Below are 21,436 nucleotides of genomic sequence, written 5' to 3'. Positions count from 1 at the left end.
AATTGAAAAGATCTTATTATTTACTTTATACTTTATTTCCTACAACTTTGCTTATTATATAAATTTAAGAGGACCTTCATTAGCGGTACGTCCAATCAAAAAACTTCAAAGGATTTCCAGTCTTAGAATTTCTTAAGGAATTCATGGATACTGTTTGGTCTGGCGATTTAGGGTGACCTTGTACATGCAATATAAACAAATTAATGGCATATAAATTCCTTAACACTTGTTTTTATTGATGGAATTTTGAAATATCCCGACTTCATAGATTGTCGATCAAATTCCGATTGCTAAACGTCAAAACGTTTGACATATTATTGAATTATTTGATTTTTCGGCTCTCGGTAAAATTTTCGAAATTAATTTGTAGAATAATTTACATCTATTCAAAAAATATTTTTATTTCTATTATAATTTTCGAGATATTAAATAATATCTCAACCTTCAATTAATTAAGCCCACATCTTGAAGAGATCGAATTGTTTTAGTTCCGTTATATTTCATGGAATTTTCTAGGCTATCATGACCGTTATTTATATAATATGGTGAACAATGATTTTTCGAAGAAACAAGAAAGTTTAGAAGATACATTTTCCAACGCTAAATGTGAAAATTAAATAATATTTCAATATAATTTGAAATGCATTGAAATTAACTGAAATTACTTTGGATTATTTATTTTTTTTATTTTGTCGTATAAAATAAATATTGTAATTCCTGAAGCAAACCTTTCAGAATTATTTGAACATGAAATAAAAAAATATTTACATTTTTTGTGTTTAAATGTATGAAAATGTATTTTTTTATTAATAAAAGATAACAATTACATTTGTATATTAATTTTCTCATACTGTTGGTTCTATTGTTTCCCCACCGCGAATTTGACCCCAACCAATTAAACTGCAAGAAAAAAATACAAAAAATTCGTTAAATATGTTATGGCGAATCTAAATACAAAGAGAATATAACTATAGTAAAATAAATATACTGCCTTCAGCGTATATTAAAATCTCAGCGCCAATAAGGGGTTAAATTTTTAGACTTGAAGCTCGTTGACGCCAAAGCACTCTCTTCTTAAACAGCTTCAAATGGTTATACCCAGAACTCGTCTATTAGGCACTAAAAAGGTCTTCAGGGTCTAAGTGTGCCTCAGTTTGAGACAGGCACTCTAAGCTAACCCAACCCTCACCTTGATAGAAAAGGATTTGTAATGATTTCAGCAGGGGCATTTACCGGATTAATAGCCTTTTAAGTGGAAAATATTGCACAATCTCATCTAAAATATTCAGGAAATAATAAAAAGAAAGTAAAAAATAATTGAAACTTACCGCCAATGTTTCTCAACACGACGACTTAGCGCAATTTTTTCTCCAATTTCAGTACAAACTGGATTCGTCAATGAAATTTTCACTAAATCAGCTTTTTGTGCAATAACACGTCCACCAGTACTCAACGATCCAATATTCACCAAGAGAACTTCATTCTTCGATAGTTTCTGTACTTTAGCAGCTTTTTTATCACCTTCAGTACGCACACCCAACAAACGTTTTAATAAATAATATGATACTTCCAATTCAATAAATATATCTGGTAATGCACCAACAGCGCCCAATACTTGACCCACCAAACGATCAGCACGACACAATGTTGGTTCAATCTTTGTACCAACACCAATCAAACCACCGGGTACAGCAAATTGAAGTTCGTTTTGTTCAGTGTATAAAGAGACAATACGTGAGAATATTGGCCGACATGTTAATTTACCTTCGGCATCCTTACTTACTAAACCAGGACGCACCTATAAATGAAAATAAGAGATAAATAAGTCTGTTTCCTTTTAATATAACTACTGAAGCAGGAAAAAGACCATATTCTAGAATTGCTTATTACACGTCAGAGTTTTAATCGACTTGGTGGGAAGTTTATAAGATTGTCTGACGCTAACGGTGTCGTGCTCTCCCCCTCCAATGGATCAAACGAAAAAACATTGATTGAACCCTCTTGAACTTGAAAACTTTTCGTTAAATAAATAAAGAAATTCAAATAAAAGTTGTAGCTGTTGTTGATCCGCATATCTTTTTAGGAACATGGAAGCACTGGGAATCGTAAGTTATTTAAATTTCTATGTGTATTTTTAATATAATTTGTTTTTTAACTTTTAACCTCCGGCGGAAAAAGGTTTACTATTTTACGTCTGAGTTTGTGGTGTAATTTCACAAATTTCATTCTGTTACTTACTTCAATTTCTTGACCCACACGTAACACTCCACGTAAAATTGAACCACCAGCAACACCACCCTTTAAATCATCAACTTCACATCCTGGTTTGTTTACATCAAATGATCGGATAACAATTAAACGTGGCTCCGATGTAAAATCACGCATTGGTACCGGAATTTTTTTTGTAATGTATTCACATAATACTTCAATATTGTATTTTAATTGAGCTGATATCGGAATAATTGGTGCCCCATCTGCAACTGTACCTTGTACGAACTTAGTAATTTGTTCATGTTGTTCCTTAGCTTGGCCTTCTTTCACCAAATCAATTTTATTTTGTAATATCAATATATGTTTTAGTTTCATGATTTCAATTGCAGCTAAATGTTCGGAAGTTTGTGGTTGGGGGCATGATTCGTTACCAGCAATTAATAGTAAGGCGGCGTCCATTACAGCAGCACCTATAAAATTTAATATTTCCTTAAAAAATCTAAAATTTTTAAAAGTTACTGTAGTAAAACCGAGGACAACGCCACAGAAAGCGAGATAAACATTAAAGTTATAAGGACTGCTAAATACTTTCGGTACAATCCTTAAGGATTGTAAGGAAAGTCTATAAGTTAGCTGATGGCTGCTAAGAACAGCTGTGACTGCTTGAATTTGAACAAAACAGCAAACGAGCATACGTTTCATATGGTATTACATATCTAACAATAGTTTTTTGTACAATTCGAAATATACGAGGAGAGTAAAATATGGCGACATCTTGATTAGTTTTTGATATAATATGAAAACTGGATAACTACAAGAATCCACCGCCAGTCAGTTTATGACGTAATAGCCGTTTAAGACGTAAATCCGATAATACATGGTAATCGATAAACAAATTTCTGCAGGAAATAAAAATAAAACAGTTACGTACCGTTCAACATAGTTGCCATAAGAATGTCGTGACCAGGGCAATCGACAAAACTAACATGACGAACTAATTGGAAACGACCAGAACATGCAGGCCGTTGACATGGAAATGAATCATCTTTACTGGAACCACCGCTTATGTAACTTGCTGGACGTGGACATTTTGGATTATCGCATTTATATATTTTTGCGTTTGCATAACCTTTATGGAAAAAAATTCAATACACAAAATTAAAAACAAAATGATTATTTTAAAAATATTCAGGAAAATTTTATTTTGATCTTTTAAAAAAAATACAATTAAATGTTTTAAAAAATATTTTTTAGATTTACAAATAATTAGGAATGCAAAAATTCCGTCTTTTATATGGAAATTTAAAATTTATGTATTTTAAAAATTTTTTTTATTAAAAATTACAAAAAAACAGTTCAGATTAAAAACTAGCAATGTTTTAGTTAAAACTTAATATTCTAAAGGTCAATTTATTGCACTATCAACTCTGGTTAAAGATATTAATCATTCAAATTTCTTTATTTACGGCCCCTAAGACTAAACCAAACTAGATAATATTTAGCAATTTTTAGTCATCAATTAACAAGAAAAATGTTAAATATAATGAAATTTGGCATGCACAACCTGCATATTAGAAACGTAAGTGCTAAAATTTTTTAGAGGGAAAGTCCAATAAGAAAATTTTTTAATTTAACAAGTGAAAATAAATAATAAACTGAGTTGATTGTTAAAATACTCTGTATAGACAGTGTTGAATATCAGACCTTAAAAATAGAGTCACTATTTGAAGCTACCCACAAATTTTCAATCTTGTATAATTTTAGAGAAAATCTAAAAACCTGTTTGGGCTTAATTTGAGCTCTAACGAAAAAAGCTGCTTGTTTTTTTATAAAATAACTCTTTTTTATCTTTTAGAGGTTTAAAAGATGAATCTTAGAGGCCCATGACAATTGACCTACGTTGCTCGTTTACGAACTCAATTTGTACGTCCCTTTAAAAGTAAATTTTTACGTTCTGAGTAGACTATAAAAGTTTCAGTTCGTTATGTCTTTTTATTTTAGAATAATTATCGTGCTCACTGACAAACGGACAAACGGAAATGGTCTTATTAAGTGAGTTTATGAACACCTATACCAAAATTTTGTTTGTAGCATCAATATATCTAAACGTTAAAAACTTCGGACTAAATTTAATATACCTTGATATATTTTATATATACAGGGTATTTCTAAATTCACATAGCTTAGGAGCCTTAAGATTCTTTCGTCGTGATTATAAAATGCGTCAATTTGTCCTATAGTTAATTACTAAATCAAACAATTTTTGAAATGATTTGATTCATTAATGTATGTACGTTTCTTTAGCGCATCCTGTAATACAGTAATACTGTGATCCTTGATTTGGGATCGATAAACGTCCAAGTTTCTACTTTTCGGACTTGATGATCAATGAGGCATTTAATCATCTTAGAATACAGAAAAAACATGTAAATAAAACTAATTTAAACAAAAATTAAAAAGAAACCAATCATGGTTTAAATCTTTAATCCAGGTTGATAATACTGTACCTAAATTCCAAGAAAAAAACAAATTTTAAATATTTAAATAAGATGTTACATACATCATTCTTTGGAAGCGCATAGTTTTCTTTAAGTATTGTCAATTTTCTTAAGACACTTTTTCCTAGATTGTTCTGAAAATTTTGGATCTATTAAATTATCTAACCCGCGTATAAGAAAGTATCTTAAAAAGATTCATAAATTTAAATTTAATAAAATATTATGCAAGGCACATATATTTGCTTAGAAAATCTTTTTGAATTTTGTTATGTAACATCAGTTTTCTAAAAAAAACAATCAAAAACGAAGATGTATATTTAAAACAATTTTAGAAAAAGCGAGTAAAAATTTAAATATTCAATATTATCAGAAAATTAAAAACATGCATACAATTTTTCAACATTTAAAAATAAATGCAAAATAAAGAAAATTTTATTAAAAAACTTAAAACAATGAACACTTTTGTTTACATAAAGCCTCATTCAAACTATATAAAACTAATTATTTTAACGCAGGTATTTTTGTTGATCGTCTTATGTATAAATCCTTAAAGTCTACCCAAAAATTGTTAACCATCACCTCAGACATCACTTAATTGTTTTGTAATTAGAAAATATCAGCCGTTTTTAAGCAAATTATTGTTATTTAACTATAGAAAGTTTGAATCAGTCTCAATTGAGTGTTTTTTATCCCGATTTGAGTGTTCTCTTTTTTAATTTTAGAAATAAATTAAGCTGCCAACAGAAGATATCGGCAATCGGCTATCCAACAGTATTTGACATTCGATTGGATGAATTATTTTATAATATAATTGCTTTCAGATTTATTCTAGGATTTTCGATGATTTCTACGTTAGCGAAAAAAAGCAAAAGCAATTTTCGCCCGCAAATAATTCAAAAATATATAATCTTAAAAACGGAGAACAAAGAAAAAACGTTAAGTTTATTGGAAAACTTACAAACAATTTCAAGTTATTTGTTCGTGAAAATTGTAGCTGTTTATGATAATGCAGAAACATATAATTGTCGATAATGTTCAACACTGAAAACAGTCACAAGCGTTTCGGAATTAAGTAATTTTTTTTCTTAAAATGATCTACAAATCTATTTATCATTGTACAAAACGGGTTCAATCTCGAGTCTCTGTAAGAAAAGATTAATAAAATCAAGATATCAAGAAACCAGCCAAAACATATGGTATAACCTAATTTTCCTACATATAAATTTTTTTTTTGTTAAATTTAAAAAAAAAAAAAGGGATTTATCCAAAATTGATATGGGAGAAATGTGTCTTCAAGTGAATGAACCAATTACATTTCTAAAAATTAAAACAAATATTGTCGACAATTTTCGGCGCCACATTTACATTTTGTACGTGGTCCTAATGAATCACGTTTCGATGAAGGTGAATCTAGACGTGGCCGACTCCGATTGGCAGACCCACCTGGCGATTGTGGCATTTTATTGATATCAAAAGCTGGCTCAGAATCCGAACGTGCCATATAATCAAATGTAAGTTCTTCACCTTTATCGATGTCACGTAATGAAAAAAGAGCTAATATTGGTAAACTTGGTTCTAAACAATTACCCCAGACAGCCCAAACACCTAAATTTGGATCACATGAATGATTAATAAAATGTGATGCGTTTCCAAAACGCATGGCGTCCACAGTGTACGGATCATCCGTCGAATTAAAATCTAGATCGAATAAGTATGTACGGCCTAGAGTATCATATTTTTGACCACGTTTCTCAGCCTCTTCCGAGGTGATTACTTCCCCTATATATTTACAAACAAATCTTCCAAAAGGTATTTTTTGTAAGGTTTTTACACCCCAACCACGTTCGTTATCAGTACGGAAAATACAAAGCGGATATGTTCTTCCACGTTCTACCACACGATTTGGACAAGTTTTGATTTCACATTTACAACGCTTATTACATTCATAAATGGGACTTCCTTGAGCAACTTTTAAAATTCCAAGGACACTATAATTATGGCCACCTCCTTGATGAAAACAACATTGATCTGCGCGTGCATTACAAGAAGTACATTCACAACCTATAGGAGGTTCGTCGGGAATAACCACTCCTGATCCTGGAACGTAATTATTTACATAAATAAAATCCTTTGGTGGACCTTCTAGATCAACATTGTTTTCAACTCTAATTAACGCTCGTTCTAAGCATGATTCATTAATTTCGATTTCCCATTCTCTCAGGGCAGCCAATTGTTGACACCTGGCTTTGTGAAGTTCCATAATACGTAAACTTCGTGAAGTTTTCGCCAGCAATTTTTCATCGCGTTGTTCTGTCGGAACACCTAACAACGATAGTAGATCATGTTGTAATTCTTGCTCATCTGGTGGTATGAGTGTTTCCGGTTCCTTCATTAACTTCTCCAATCGAAGTTTAGTCATTGTAGACGGTGGTGCAAGCTCTTTACACAACTGCCCTAATTCCCCGGAATGTTTTTCATATTCTTTTCTAATATAGTCGCGTAGGATCCCTTTACAATTTCGTAAATGTTGTATTGGTTCCCACGTATTAAATTCATTAGCCCAACCACGCCATTTAATTAAAAACATTAATTTTCCTTTTCGTATTTCTTGAGAGATAATTTTTTCCACTTCATATTCTTTTCCACCATTTTTATTATTCAAATTTCCACCATTTGGTTTTCTTTTGGGTGGGATAACTTTGTCTTCATATCCATCTTTATTTGATTTCGTTTTATGATCAATCGGCGATGATTTTATTGATATTTCACCATTTTGTTTTGGAGTTGAATATGGCGTTTTTGTAACAAATTCGCCATTTTGAAAAGTAGTTCTCCGTCTTTTGTTCGTATATTTGTCTACAAGGTAATCACACCGCTCTGTAATTGAGTATTTTACAACATTTAAAATGAAAGTCTTTTGATTTTCAAAACAGATTCAAAAAATAATAATAAAATGTTTTCTCCATAATTAAATCAACGCAAATTTTACCAAATAATTCCAAATTAATCAAACAAATTCTAGAATGTTTTAAAATACTCAATGCTTATCAGTGATGGTTTTTGAGAGTGTCTGAGGGATGTGTTATTACGTTTATAGACAAACATCGACGGAGATAGAATTTGGATGAATTTCATCATTGAAGATATAATTAATCAAGGAGGAGATGCGACTCCATCAAACCCCAGTCTTTATTTTTGCATGTTTATATTCTTAATTTATGAATTAATGTTAAATTTGAAAAAATGTTTTGCTCATATTTTCTAGAAAATTGGAATGATATAGCGAATGATATCAAGTTTAAAGTTATGTTTTTTTTTTTAATGAAATGGTGATCAATAGACTTTTTGTGTTTCATTGTATTCAATTTTTCAAAATACAAATTGCCGAGTGTACCAAGAAAAGTTTCCCTTGAAAAGGAATAGCAACTCTGGAACATATTCTACCATTTCAATCTATTATGGCTAATAGTTCGTTTTGTAGCTAATCAATCAAAAAGTAACTGAAACAAAAATTGCAGAGTTTGATGGACGACATCATGTTCTGAAATCAGAAAGAGAACGCTCACTGATAAAAGTGAGTGAAAAATATGTCAGGCAAAGAATAATTAAGTGATTCAAAACTTTTTCGAGGTGTATTTAACAATGGCATCATATCCATATCATTTCGCAAATTTTTCGCATTACAAATTTCAACTTCCCACGTTTATTTCTAGAATATATTAAAAACAAATTATTTCGAAATTTTATTTCTACCCCTTAAAATGATATGAATTATGAGGAAAAAAAATTTTGTTCTTTCTGAAAGCTATACACATGTCAAACTTTCCATTCTGTCTTCCAAAGAAAACTTTATTTCTAGTTAAGGTATCGTATTGTATATGACACGTTTAAAAATAAAATAAAAACTTGTAAATTCAGTGTTAGAAAACTACGTTATGTGCGTAAGTGCTCGAACAAAAGATAGATATAATGAACATTAAATCATCGTCGTAGCCAGTGAGAACTTACTTGATTGGGAGAGGCAGAATTTGCTTAAAAGGGAAGTTTGCTGAGGAAATCATTTAATTCATAGAATGCCAAAATTATAATTATAAAATTCCATTTTTAACCCTTATTAATACCCCTCTCCGAACCCTAACAATGTTGCCATCAGAGCAACTGTTATTACAAATAATCTTATATGCTTTTTAATGAAAAAAGCTCAACACGTGAGGTTTAAGTTGAGGTTTTGTGTAACTAACTCACTGAATATATCTAAATAAAATCAACTTTTATCGGACAAATTGAATATTTTTAGTAGTGGTTTTAACTCAGAATTGCAGTCAGTTGCAAGCAGTTAACACATACTACAACTGTATGCATTCAAAACTCCACATTTGTAATCCATCTGATCTGTAATTTACCGAATCAAGGAAAGGCTCATCTTGATTATTGGAACTTTGCGCAGGGCATACGACAGATCAAACTATCTATAACCACAGCTAGACCATTCGACTGTGGTCGCTAGAAATCTACTAGAGCACAGTTGAGAAGGGTAGTGGAACTCTTGACAGGACACTGTCGATTGAACTACCACCTTCATTTCTGATTATCCCACTTGTATGGTCTTATGGAGGACGTTGAATCCTCCATACACTTTGCGCCTAAGGAAACCTGTAGTTCGTTAGGTCTAGAATGTTTGGGTCCGAAACCTTGGATCAATCAATCCTGGGAGAAATCCCGAAGTAAATGTGTGCTTTGTGCGTGGCTTCTGACCTCGACAGATTCCTAGAGCTTACCCGGAGACTTATTTCCTTCGGGTGACAGGTTGTTCTCAAGGTGGGCACAAAGAACTCCTTCGTCTGTTTACTAGGGACCCATTTACGGTACACCTCTTATGTTTTATTATTATTATTAGTAGAAATTTCATGGTTTGATGGAATATTCTTAATTAAAATTTCTCATCAAAAAAGGTGAGAAACAAATTTAAATGCACTGATTCCTTATTCAAGTCAATTCATTCTCCTGGCCACCAACTTACAATGTTATTAAAACCCCCCATTATTTTCCTATCCCCTCAATTTTTCCCATCACTGACTTAAAAAATAAATTAACAAAAATTATTTTAAAAAAGTGTTCGTTTTTTGAATAAAATTTCTGAACATTTTAAAACATTTTTCTCATGAAATTTTCAAAAAATATACCATTGTATTTTTTTTTAATTTTCTGATTTTATTCACATTTTTTTAACTACTTTATTAATTCTACACAAAATTTACTAACTACTTTCTACATAATCGAATAAAGAATTCGATTTTGTGCTCTAATTTAGTTGATTTTTTTAAATCTGTTTTAAAGAGGCAAAACAATACAAAGCAATAATAATAATTCACTACTCAACATCTACATGACCAATAGTCTGGTAATATCGAAAAATTATTACCAATCAAGAGTTATTTATTCTATGAAGTTCACTTTTTAATAACTCTGTAAGTCTGAGTCCGCATTTGAGTCAACTTTTTTAAGCCAATATCATTTGTTTCTAATTAATCATTATTTTCAAGTACTTTTCTAGCACAATGTATGTCATACTTCGGGACGTTTTCCGAAATTATTATCAGTATACTGATCATTGATAATGACGACATACTGATAGTTTGTTCCGAAATACACAGGGCCAGTGCCAAATTTTAAGTGTAGTATATTTCAAAAGAATGGCCGTGTTAGCTATTTCGACAAAATGCCGTGTTCTTGTTGGAAGACAATTTAATAAAATTATTATTCCACACACTTTAATGCATACACGCTCGGTTAAATCATTATCTGTCCCACTGTTACATACCAGTACAAGCCCATGTTAATATTATTCGGTTAAAATGACCCATCACATCATGGTGAAAAAAATGCTCTTATATGTAAAAGTAAGTTTAAGCACCTTGGCGCCAGTTTTGCGCGGTATAGGTGAGAATATGAATGTCACATCCCTTGATATCAAGGCAAATATAAGGGGCTTAAAAGAGTTCAATTAAAACACACGGTTTTGAAATGCGCCTTAGGCTCTCGAATGGTAATGATTACAAGCATTGCTGGCCGAAAACTTCAACATATCCTATCTTTTCATTTAAAATCAAATTGGGTGTGTTTAATGTAGGTCGGAGTGATTGTGAAAATTTCAGTGTTGAGTAGTGTTGATTAGCTCGCGTGAATTAAGCTTAATGAAATGTGAAATAATTATTTACAGTGTTTTAGTTAGTCAACAATTTTCAAAAATGCATGCACATAAATTTTTTTTATTAATTCTAATATTTAAAATTGGAACATTAAAGTTTTTTAAAGTTTATTTCATTAGTAAATACGATTGAAAAAAAAAACTAAGCCCTTCTCTGTTTTTAATTACTATGCAGTATACCTAAAATATCATTATCTTTCTTATGAATGAAGCCCAAAGAGGTTTTTCTTCGGGGAGTATAGAGAACTGGTTGTCAAATTAGGTGAAAGTAAAAAAAATTAGGATTATTTCGGAAGCTACTAAGATTTTAAATAATAAATAAAATACAAGCCAAAACATAAACTTTAAAAAACCTGTAATTAACTTTAAAATAATCCAAAAACCCAAGCGAACTTGAAAGCATAACAAAAAAAAAAAAAAATTACATACCCAATTTAATTGTAATATTACGTTCGAGTTCATTCTTAAATCTAACGGTTTGAACCCCCGAAATAGCTTTCACAACAGTCGATTTACCATGAGCTACATGCCCAATTGTTCCAATATTAATTGTTGCTTGTCGACTGATTACTTCTGGCGATAACGCTGTTAGCTTGGTTACATCCTGAAGAAGTAATAAATCGAATTTGTATTCAAAACTATACAAAATTACATGACAGATGTGATGTAGAAGGAGTTAGGTTAGGTCATTTAAGAAAAATTATATTAAATTTTAAATTTAAGTTGAATTAAGTTTAGAACTTACAAGTTTTGATAAATCTTGTTGATGTAAGTTCCCTTGGGTTGTCACACCGGTATTTTCAGAGGTAGCCATGATTTATGTTACCGTGTGGCGAAAACGAGCTACAACGCCAATTTCAAAACGGAGATGATGAAATTTTTTTTTGAAGTTGGCTGATAGTTCATTTATATTATCCCTAGATGGTACATGTGCAAATCTGTTACCTCCATACACAAGTAATAGTATGGTACAAAACACAGAAGTTATAAGGTTTTTATTCGAATACTTAAGTTGAGATTTATAACACTGATATTTTCGTTGAAACTTGAAACAAAATTATTTTACCGTAAAGATTGAAGATAATGAACCAAAAGCTGGGTAGAGCCATGTTTATTAGAGTAGGTTGTAACTGCGTTTGATTATGCGGAATTAGAGAATCAAAATTATTGTCTTATGGATCATTTAGAAGAGTCATTAATTCCTATTCAGTTATAAGAAAATAATCGTTGCCAGATTCATCTGTATTGAAACTGGGCGTTTTTAACAAAAATTCTAAAAATTGACGCTCCCGTTTACAAGTTTATGGAGGTCGTGTGGCGTTTACACAGACGTATTTTTAAGTTGGCTATTGGTTCATAAATTCTATCACTAGATGGCATGTGTATGAATTTGTTGTCGTATTTTCAATTTCAAACAAATTATGGTCACAATCTCCGTTGTGGATTAAAATAAAGTATAAAGCAATTTTTTATTTGAGAATCATGTCGAAAAAAGAAGAAGTTGTGGATACTGATGGTGAAAATTTCGATGATGTAGAAGAATTGGATGATCAGGTATTTATACTTTCTAAAAAAAAATTTTGCTTCACTATGACAGATAAATTTTATTAAGTTTTTATAGAAATTTTAATTTGATCGATAATTTTATCGATATTCCTTAACAAATATCATAAATATTCTAAATATTTTGCGTAGAAATGTTCAAATGTAAATAGGAGTAGGAAAGGAATTTTTATTTGGATAGTTGACAAAAATTTATTATGAATTATTAATAATCTTTGAAAAGTTGATGACTTCATTAATTAATATCTGATAATTAATTTTAAATTCGCAAACATGTGTGATTTATTGAAGTATATTCTTAGAAAACAACAATTAAAATTCTTGGTATTCAAGTTTTGAGCATGCGTAGAAGTTCTTTTGATGTTTGACGGTACTAAAAAGCCGGTATAATATAAAACCTAAAAGCTATTTTTATCATCTTATGGTTAAAAAATTATGTTAGTCTTGTTTCCAAAATGATAAATTTCTTACAACCATAAACACATGGATTAAGTAAACAAATTCGAAAACATCGAAATGGGCTGCTAAAGTGGCATATTCGTATAAATGTATACGTTTAATAAGTAACTTTTTACAAAATGCACCAGAATAATAATTTCATATTTTAGTTTTTAATGCAAATTATATTTGTATAACAAATCCAAAAGTAGAACGTATTTCATTAAGTTGTAGCTTGTAGGATATAAAGTTTAGAATAGTTTACTGTCAGACCATTTTTATACCCTGTATATATGAAATATATATCAAGGTATAGTAATTTTAGTCCAAAGTTTGTAACGATTAAAAATATTATTGATACGAAAAAATTTGGATATAGGTGTTGAAATCACGTAAGCCCATTTCCGTTTCACTGCTCGTCTGTCCTTCTGCCCGTCAACACGAAAATTCAAAAACGAAAAGAGATATCAAGCTAAAATTTTTATAGCTTGCTGAGGAAAAAAAATGAGTTTGAATTCGTAAATAAGCAACATAGGTCAATTAGGTCTTGTAAACCATAAGAGATAAAACAAAAATTTTAATGTAAAAAATGTCCCTTATAAAAATATAAACAACAAATCGTTAGACCCATTTTTGAGAAAACCCCAAAAAAAAGGTTTTCCCAAGGTGTTGGCCTTCTTGAATTTTCCCGGATATGTGGCTTATACCAATCTTAGGAACACCTTAAGGTCTAGCCTTGTGCCCAGTTTAATCGAAATCGTTAGAGCCGTTTTTGAGAAAACCCCCAAAATCCCGTTTTGGCCTAGAGGAAAGTACTCTTAAAAAAAGGCCTAGGGAAAAAATGAAAAAATCGTCTGGAATTATGACCAAACTGAACCTATGTACCGAGTTTGAGAAAAATCGGTTGAAAATTGAAGACTCAAGTTGGTAACAGACATATCGACGGACGCAACATTTTTAAAAAATCACTTTTTTGGAATCACTCTCAAAACGTGTATTTCCGTTGAAACCCCGATATCGATTTTTTTTCGATCACAATACTTAGGATTAGTTTTTCCAGGACATCCTGTAATATTTATAGTTTTCAACACGTGTGAAATTATTTAAAGTAAAAAAAAAGGAGCTATTCAATAAAGGTTATTAAAGGCTTTATTAGTAATAAATGAATTACCAACCTTAGCGCGATAGTTCAATAACTTCCCCTAATAAATGCATTGATTTTTAATGGTATGTGTCATAGATAGTATACGGAACCCTGTTATATTAATTTGGTAGTTTTTTTAACAAGTTTTAACCCCTAATGATAAGCACCGAGCACGTATGGGCCAGTAAAGGTACGAGTGTCAAAGATTTGACATCGCATACGAAGCGAAAATATTTCGGTGAATTTGCACAAAAAATTTAAGATTAGAAATTCTTATCAATTTTTCGATAATTTTATATCGATATGAATTAAAATTTTTACAAATTTTCGATTAAAATTTTTTTTTGACGAATTCTATTTTTGATTAGTTTTTACAATGACAGCTTTTAAGGTAAACGAACTTTTTTTATATATATTTTTTAAATCGAATTATGATTTTTATTTTTTTTGTATTTTATAGCCTACAGATGTTAAACGTGAAGAGTTTAGAAAATATTTAGAACGTTCTGGCGTTATGGATACGCTTACAAAAATACTAGTCAATCTTTACGAAGAATCTGAGAAACCTGCCGATGCCTTATCGTATCCTTTTTCCAATTCATAAATAATAAATAACTTCTTTTTTTTTTCATAATTTTTTTTATATGAAAACGTGCTTGGTCTAATTTTTTCGATTACGTAATATATTTATAAAAACAATTTTCAAGTTGTTTATGTTTACAGTTATTAATGAAAACAAGAAAATTGTTTTTTTAAATGAAATTTATATCATTCCCAAAAATCTAATTCGAAAAAAGCGTTTGAATTTGACATTTATGAATTTAAAAATTGCAGTTTTCCAAATTAATTTGTTGACTGTTAAATTTTAAACCAGTATTATATCAAATAATTTTTTTAAAGGGACTTTTATTCGGACGCTATTGAGGTTTAACGTGAGTCTCACGTTAAGATAATTTGGAGTGGTTAATTAGCGTGAATAGAATATTATTTGAGTTTTTTAATCATGAAAACAATCAAAGGATTAATCAAAAATCCAAAATACCCACAGAACCGTGCTAACTCGGCCCCACTTTAAAGGCATGGCCAACACGTGAATCAGTGAATGAGTTGCTTTTTTTCTCAAATTTGAGCTACAAAAGTTGGGCGCTTCCCTCTTAACTTTTAAGCAATGCGATATAGAATAATCTGAAAAAAAGGGTCGATAGCAGTACTTAATAAAGACTTTCGATCCGACGAAAATTATTTCGAACACGATGCGTTAATTAGATAAATATTTTGATTGATACTTTTGTAAGCGTAGCGCTTCGTGTAGATTATGCTTGGATATGTCTGTAAAAGATAAGGAATTTAAATAGAATAGGTTGAAACACAACTTTATTATTTAAAAAAATACAGGAAGGCGAAACTTGTGGCGAATTCTCCTGTATTCTTTCTGTTATTTGTGTAGTATTGTCTTGCGAACTTGAAAGATTCGCCGTCACGTTATTGCAACAAAAAACCTTTAATAGTGTTGCGTTTAAGCGCAAACAACGTAAAGAGATTCAAAAATTTCAAAAATTATATTTTCCTGAACAAAATTTCCAAACAGTTATCTACGAAACAAATTAAGTTTAACAGCTGGTGATCCCAACGATACTATCGAAGGTTTACGAGAGCGCATAGAAAATTGTTTACTACATTTACAACGTTTTGAAATGGAAATAGCACAATTAAAAGGTGTACAATATGTACCAACAAATCCTTCACAATTTACGCTACAACCACCACCGCCACCATCAACAAATCAAAAATCAGATGTTCCACCACCTACGGACGGGTCCGTAACTGTAGATCAAGAATCTACAACCAAATAAGAAAAAGGATCACTATTCATAACATTTACATTATGCTTAAACAATAGTTCCGTCCACACATCACTACAAAATCAGAATCAAATCATCAGGAATACGTAACTTAATCAAAAAAATGTGCAATAGTAGTATTTCAAAATTAAAAAAGGAAAAAAAGGCCACTCCATACATCTTATCTCGTTTTGTAATTACTTCAATTTTATTTCAAAAAATGTACAAAAAAAGCCACCCATATTTCATTCATTTCATATAAAGTTTTAATCGTACTCCCCCAATCGCTCATCCTTTATTTCAATTTCAAAGGGTACCCCAACATGTGTAAATATAGTGGGACAAATTAAGGATGTTTCGTAAAAAAAATTATTCAAGTTTTTATAAAAGCTAAGCCCTATTTCCGCGCTATTCATCTTTCTTCTTGTAAAGAATCATTTCAATTTTGATGTCGTAGGAAATCATAACGTATAAAATCGCGGAATTTCGAATCCTCTTATGAAAATTTTGACCAAAAAATTTTACTCTTGTAATGACTTCTTTATTTGAAAAGTTATCAGATCCAATCGGTAAATAGTTGTGGCATTTTATTTTAACCTTTGTTTTTTTTAAACTTACAATCTTATTAAATTTTTATTCACCTCTATTTTCTCACCCCGTCTACTCTTATTCACATTCATAAAAACATATCTCTGAACTATGTCCACTAGGTGGTATTTGATTTAACCCTTGTGGGTGTGTGACGAGGTGCCTGGTATCTTTACATTTTCAATTAAACGAAAAGTTCACGCATTTTAAATAGCTGTAGTTTTCTGAAAGCTCTCTTTTTATGGTTTAACCCCGTCAACTCAAACACAATATTTTGAAGAAAATAAAACATTTTTTATCTCCATAGTAGGGTGAAAAGGTACCCGGGTCAACTATATATCACTCTGATGAAGTTCTTTTTTTTTTGTCACTCACATAAAGGTTAAACTCCTACCCCTAGCTCAATCCTTTTTCATTTCGAAAAATCATTTCATTTTTTTCATCTTAATATTTTGTACTTAGTACATTTCATTTACAAATTTCACTGTATTTTGTAGACCCCATACTCCATTCCTCTTTAATTTCTTACCTTTTTTTTATAATTGGATAATTATTTTCTCTCCCTTGGATATAATTTCAAAAAATTAAGAAAGAAGCTTCTTTTTTTTGTTGAAAACAACCTTCCCTCTTCATCCTTTTAAATCCAAAAATTAATAATTATGACCCAGTTAATACCATAACATTGTATATATTTGGGGGTAAATCATTTAAAACTTATTGGACGCCTTTAAATCATCCCCGCTTTTATTTCATCCCAAACGTCTTTATTTTGATAATAAAATATCAATAAAATGACCTCTTAATGGCGTAGTGGCGGTGAAAATTTTTAATAAATGACATTATTGGTTCCCTTTTTTTTGTATCACATAAGATGATGTGTACTAGAGAAAAATTTAATTTAATTTGTTGAGTTTAAATATTTAATTAAAAATATCTGCGATCTCAATATTTATAAGTTTTTGTTTTTTTGTGTTTAGAATTTGATTTTTAATTTTGTTGATTTTTTTGTATAATTAATTTAGTTGTGAACAAATTATTAATGAGGATGATAATGTTTTATTTTTATTAGATCAATAAAAATTTTCTGTAAATTAACTATGGTTTTTGATTGCCAGTTGTGCGTTTAAAATCCAATCTGAGGGTACAATAAAACTTTATTGTACTTCGACACATTTTTTTAGAATAAGCGCTAAATCTTTTCCAGTACTGTAATATTTTCAGAGCGCTTGACGAAGAAAGTACTCGACATAAACGCAACTTAGTTTGCAACACAAAACTAAAAATACTCGACTTATTCCTATTCAGTCATTCAATTCATTATTTTTATAATAATGTCATCAAAACTCAAAAATTTGCGATTAAACTTTATATACAGCGTGTTCAATTCAAAAATATCCACCCTTATTAACTCTTGACCTGGTATGATTATTGTTTTGAGTGAAAACACGTCGATTTAAATATCAAAATAGTACTCAAGAGTATTTTAGGTTTCATTCCTTCACTCCCACCCTTCTCCTATTTTAAAATTTCAAATGGCACCCCAACTTTATGATATCTCCTTTGAAAGGAATAATGGGTTTCATACCTTTCATACATATTGTTGAATAGAGAATTTTATCTTATTTCAAATGATGTATCACAAGGTAGGGTTGAAATTTGAATGTTGGAGTAGCTAGGGATTAAGGTATGAAACCTAAAATTTTCTAGGTACCAAAACAAAAAAAAAACAGAGTATAAAAAAACACAAAATCAAAATTTAGTTTGCCAAAAAAGCATAGTAATAATATTATTTTATTTTTCAAAATAAATACAAATTGTCTGAGTTTAGTTTTATGTGAATATGAGTGTGGAAATATATTTCTTAAGTAATTTCATTAATCAATTTTTTAATAATTAAAAATATTTTAACATTAAAAATAATAATCAGTTTGAAATCTCTTTGCAGTAGAACCTCGTTAACTTTAATACAAAATACGAAAAATGCAATTAAATTCCCTTATCCGGTGGGCTAGCTTATAAGTGCAAATATTTAATAAAAAATCATGTTCAATTGAAGAAATCAGTTATGATAAGTTTTTGAGGTCGTATTTAACGAAGTTTTACTTTAAAACAAGAAAATCATGTTTCTTTTGTTGTTCAAAAGTCTCACAATTAAATATCACAATAAAATAACATGTGAGAGAAGAATTGATTAAAGCAATAATTATTTTATTTATTAAAAAGTAATTAATTAATTAATAAAAGCAGAAAAAAAACAAATCAATATAAAATTAATTAATAAATGACGCGAACATAAATTATATATTTTGTTTTTGATTGGTTTGGTTAAGTGGACGATGGTGTTGGACCTTGACGTGTTGATTGTCGCCGTTTAACATCCCAATTAAATACACGAGCCATGTTCACTTCAGTTGTTGTAAATTGATCCCTAAAATATTCATTTTAAATTAAAAGTTAGTTTGAAACAATATACAGGATGAATCGGGAGGAACGACTGTAATTATAGGGCAAAAAAGGATCAAATAGTTCACAGCACTCTTCTACAAAAGTGATTACTAGTAGGCTATAACTTCATTATGGCATTTTAATATGGGAAAAAAATTTAGTTTCTCTAGAAACAAGAATCTGAAAAATGAGACGTATTATTTTGTGGGATCCTGACAATTCCATTTAAAAAAACGTACTTTGTTTTTCCTAAGGGGGCTGTTTTGGCTTGATATTGAGTAGAAATCGTCATTAAGGAAGAATTAACTGCTAATCCCAATAATCACGAAGTCAAAATTATTTGACGACTGCTGTTAGCTGCTCTACACACTGATAATTTTAGATTCAGTGTAGACAGATCGCTAGAGAACTCTAGCTAGTAGAAACTTCTTCAAGTTAATTTCACTTAACCGTGTAGAGAGGTATTTTTCTACGGAGTACGGATATAATATCAGGTTCTTTAACATGATTTACCTTAAGAAATCTAAATCATGTTCAACATAAGCTAAATTCCTTGTAGCTGCCTTCATATTACTTGATAATAATTGTTCAGCATCTTCCAACGTATATTCCAACATAACATTGGCACCCAACCATAAACATACACTTTTGGTAGGTGGTATTCTAGCTTTAATAAACACTTGTTCACTTAATAAGAATTCAGTTTCAACATCATCCTGTTGATTTTTTAACTTATGTATCATATCTAAAGATCGTTTTAAATCGGGTATTTGTACACGTAAACGACGACGTTTTGAATTTAAATTATACTCCATAAATTTATACTTTGAATGTTGTTCATCTAATTTTTTTAATACTTTATCAACATTACCATCATTCTCCGGTTTTGCCATAAATGCATCGACATCATCCTGCACAAATAATAATTACATTATGTTCAACTTTAAATTTCTGATTAAATAGTTTCATTTACAGATTTAGGACTAAGATCGAAATTTGGAAAAGAGCTATTTCGTTCGTTTTGGTAAGCATAATCAGGAAGTATAGAATAGGAAATATTCATGAAATTTAAATTTGGTTCAAATATTTTTCTTCCGTAACTTTAATGACTGGAAATTTCAACTAAACCATTATTTTAGTAATTAATATCTTTTTAATTACTTAAAATTCATTAATAAAAGTACAAATTCAGAGAGGGCATTTAAAAATTTCTAAAACGGAAATTCAAATTTTTATACGGGCGTGACATCATAGTACGAGCTTGTCAAATTTGTTGACATACTGTATGATATTAATTATTTACATTTTATATGGTATTTCATTAAATTATAATATTCTACGGCTTTTTATTAGAAAACTGAATAATAACGAGTGTAAATTCTGTGTTGTAAATTCAATTTTTTAAAGTGTAAATTATACATTGAACTGTCACCAATTGACAGATCGCGTGCTTATACGTCATCAACAGAGAGCGCCAAAAAACTGCGTTTAAATATCTCAAAATTAGAATGTATTTTAAATATTTGTTTACACTTAAATACAGCATTTTTAAGCAGTATTTATATTTTTTACTTTGTTATAACGGTGTAAACAATGAATTAAAAATATTTAAAAAATACATGAATATTCCCTATTCTGCAGTCAATTATAGAACACCCTGTATATAGTATAAATGTATAATTATACTACACAATCAGCTACTGTATACTTAGAATGTGTGGAATATTCTTAGATCGTTCAAACAAAATAATTATTCCATTCCCAATAACATTTGTCGACAATAAATACATCAATTTAGAAACTAGCAATTTAAATACAGACACCCCTCTCAAGCTGATAGACAGTTTTTGGTGGATTATTTAGATCATTACAACACCTGTGCAATAATTTGGTTTTTACGACTAATTAACCATTACAAACTTTTGAAAAATTTAAAAAATTTGTATGCTTTACAGGATATAAAAACAGGGAACATTTCCCTGGAATCATTTTACGATACGAAAATAGCTATCTGACTTAATATATTACGTTTTCTTAAAAATAATAAAGCTTAATTAAATTATAAAAGTCTTTTTCTTTTATAGTAAACCAAAAAGTCTTGAAATTTGAGAAAAATAGCTCAAAATATAGAATTCAGGATAAACTATTCTATTATGAAAGAAATTAAAAATCGCATAGTTTTAAAAGAACTTTTTTAATTTTGATATCATATCAATTGGTTTAATTCAGAAAAAAGGATTTATATTCTAAAAATTTACAAGAAGTCTAAGTATATCAAGACATGCTTTCTTTTTCATGTAAACTTACAACAAATTCTGCTTCAGGTATGCCAGCATACGATTTTTTATCACCTAACGTTAATTCATTATCACCAGTATTTAGTAATTGTGACTTATCTTTTTCATTTGCCATTTTTCACAAATTTATTATTTTAACTTTTCTATTATAAATAATTATTTGAAATTTTATTTATTTTATAGGTTAGATTTGAACTTGCAAG

General features: G+C 29.9%; 3 protein-coding genes across 6 annotated transcripts; 1 reads left to right on the top strand and 2 right to left on the bottom strand.

The window, feature by feature from the left end:
- Positions 1-775: 775 nt before the first annotated feature.
- Positions 776-11,798, bottom strand: LOC123299623 (eukaryotic translation initiation factor 2 subunit 3-like). Of its 3 annotated transcripts, XM_044881889.1 has the most exons (6): positions 11,663-11,798; positions 11,347-11,521; positions 3,143-3,340; positions 2,239-2,681; positions 1,329-1,798; positions 776-900 (listed from the first exon to the last, which is right to left on the bottom strand). In XM_044881889.1, the coding sequence occupies exons 1-6, from the start codon at positions 11,729-11,731 to the stop codon at positions 846-848; spliced, it is 1,410 nt and encodes a 469-aa protein (XP_044737824.1). In that variant the 5' UTR covers positions 11,732-11,798; the 3' UTR covers positions 776-845. The 3 variants fall into 3 exon arrangements, with proteins under 3 accessions (XP_044737824.1, XP_044737822.1, XP_044737823.1); XM_044881887.1 differs by lacking the exons at positions 776-900; positions 1,329-1,798; positions 2,239-2,681; positions 3,143-3,340 and adding an exon at positions 5,869-7,586; XM_044881888.1 differs by lacking the exons at positions 776-900; positions 1,329-1,798; positions 2,239-2,681; positions 3,143-3,340 and adding an exon at positions 5,870-7,565.
- A 538-nt stretch (positions 11,799-12,336) lies between these two features.
- LOC123299827 (c-Myc-binding protein) lies at positions 12,337-17,336 on the top strand. 2 transcript variants are annotated; one of them, XM_044882206.1, is made up of 3 exons: positions 12,337-12,471; positions 14,523-14,644; positions 15,651-17,336. In XM_044882206.1, exons 1-3 carry the CDS (start codon positions 12,400-12,402, stop codon positions 15,913-15,915), a joined length of 459 nt encoding a protein of 152 aa, XP_044738141.1. In that variant the 5' UTR covers positions 12,337-12,399; the 3' UTR covers positions 15,916-17,336. The 2 variants fall into 2 exon arrangements, with proteins under 2 accessions (XP_044738141.1, XP_044738143.1); XM_044882208.1 differs by lacking the exon at positions 12,337-12,471 and adding an exon at positions 14,214-14,453.
- A 1,415-nt stretch (positions 17,337-18,751) lies between these two features.
- Positions 18,752-21,382, bottom strand: LOC123300414 (prefoldin subunit 3). Its single transcript, XM_044882986.1, has 3 exons — positions 21,244-21,382; positions 19,450-19,847; positions 18,752-18,919 (listed from the first exon to the last, which is right to left on the bottom strand). Exons 1-3 carry the CDS (start codon positions 21,346-21,348, stop codon positions 18,817-18,819), a joined length of 606 nt encoding a protein of 201 aa, XP_044738921.1. The 5' UTR covers positions 21,349-21,382; the 3' UTR covers positions 18,752-18,816.
- Positions 21,383-21,436: the final 54 nt, after the last annotated feature.

The sequence above is a fragment of the Chrysoperla carnea genome, chromosome 5 (genome assembly GCF_905475395.1).
Source record: "Chrysoperla carnea chromosome 5, inChrCarn1.1, whole genome shotgun sequence".
Lineage (NCBI taxonomy): Eukaryota > Metazoa > Arthropoda > Insecta > Neuroptera > Chrysopidae > Chrysoperla > Chrysoperla carnea.
This window is presented reverse-complemented; position numbering and strand designations above follow the sequence as displayed.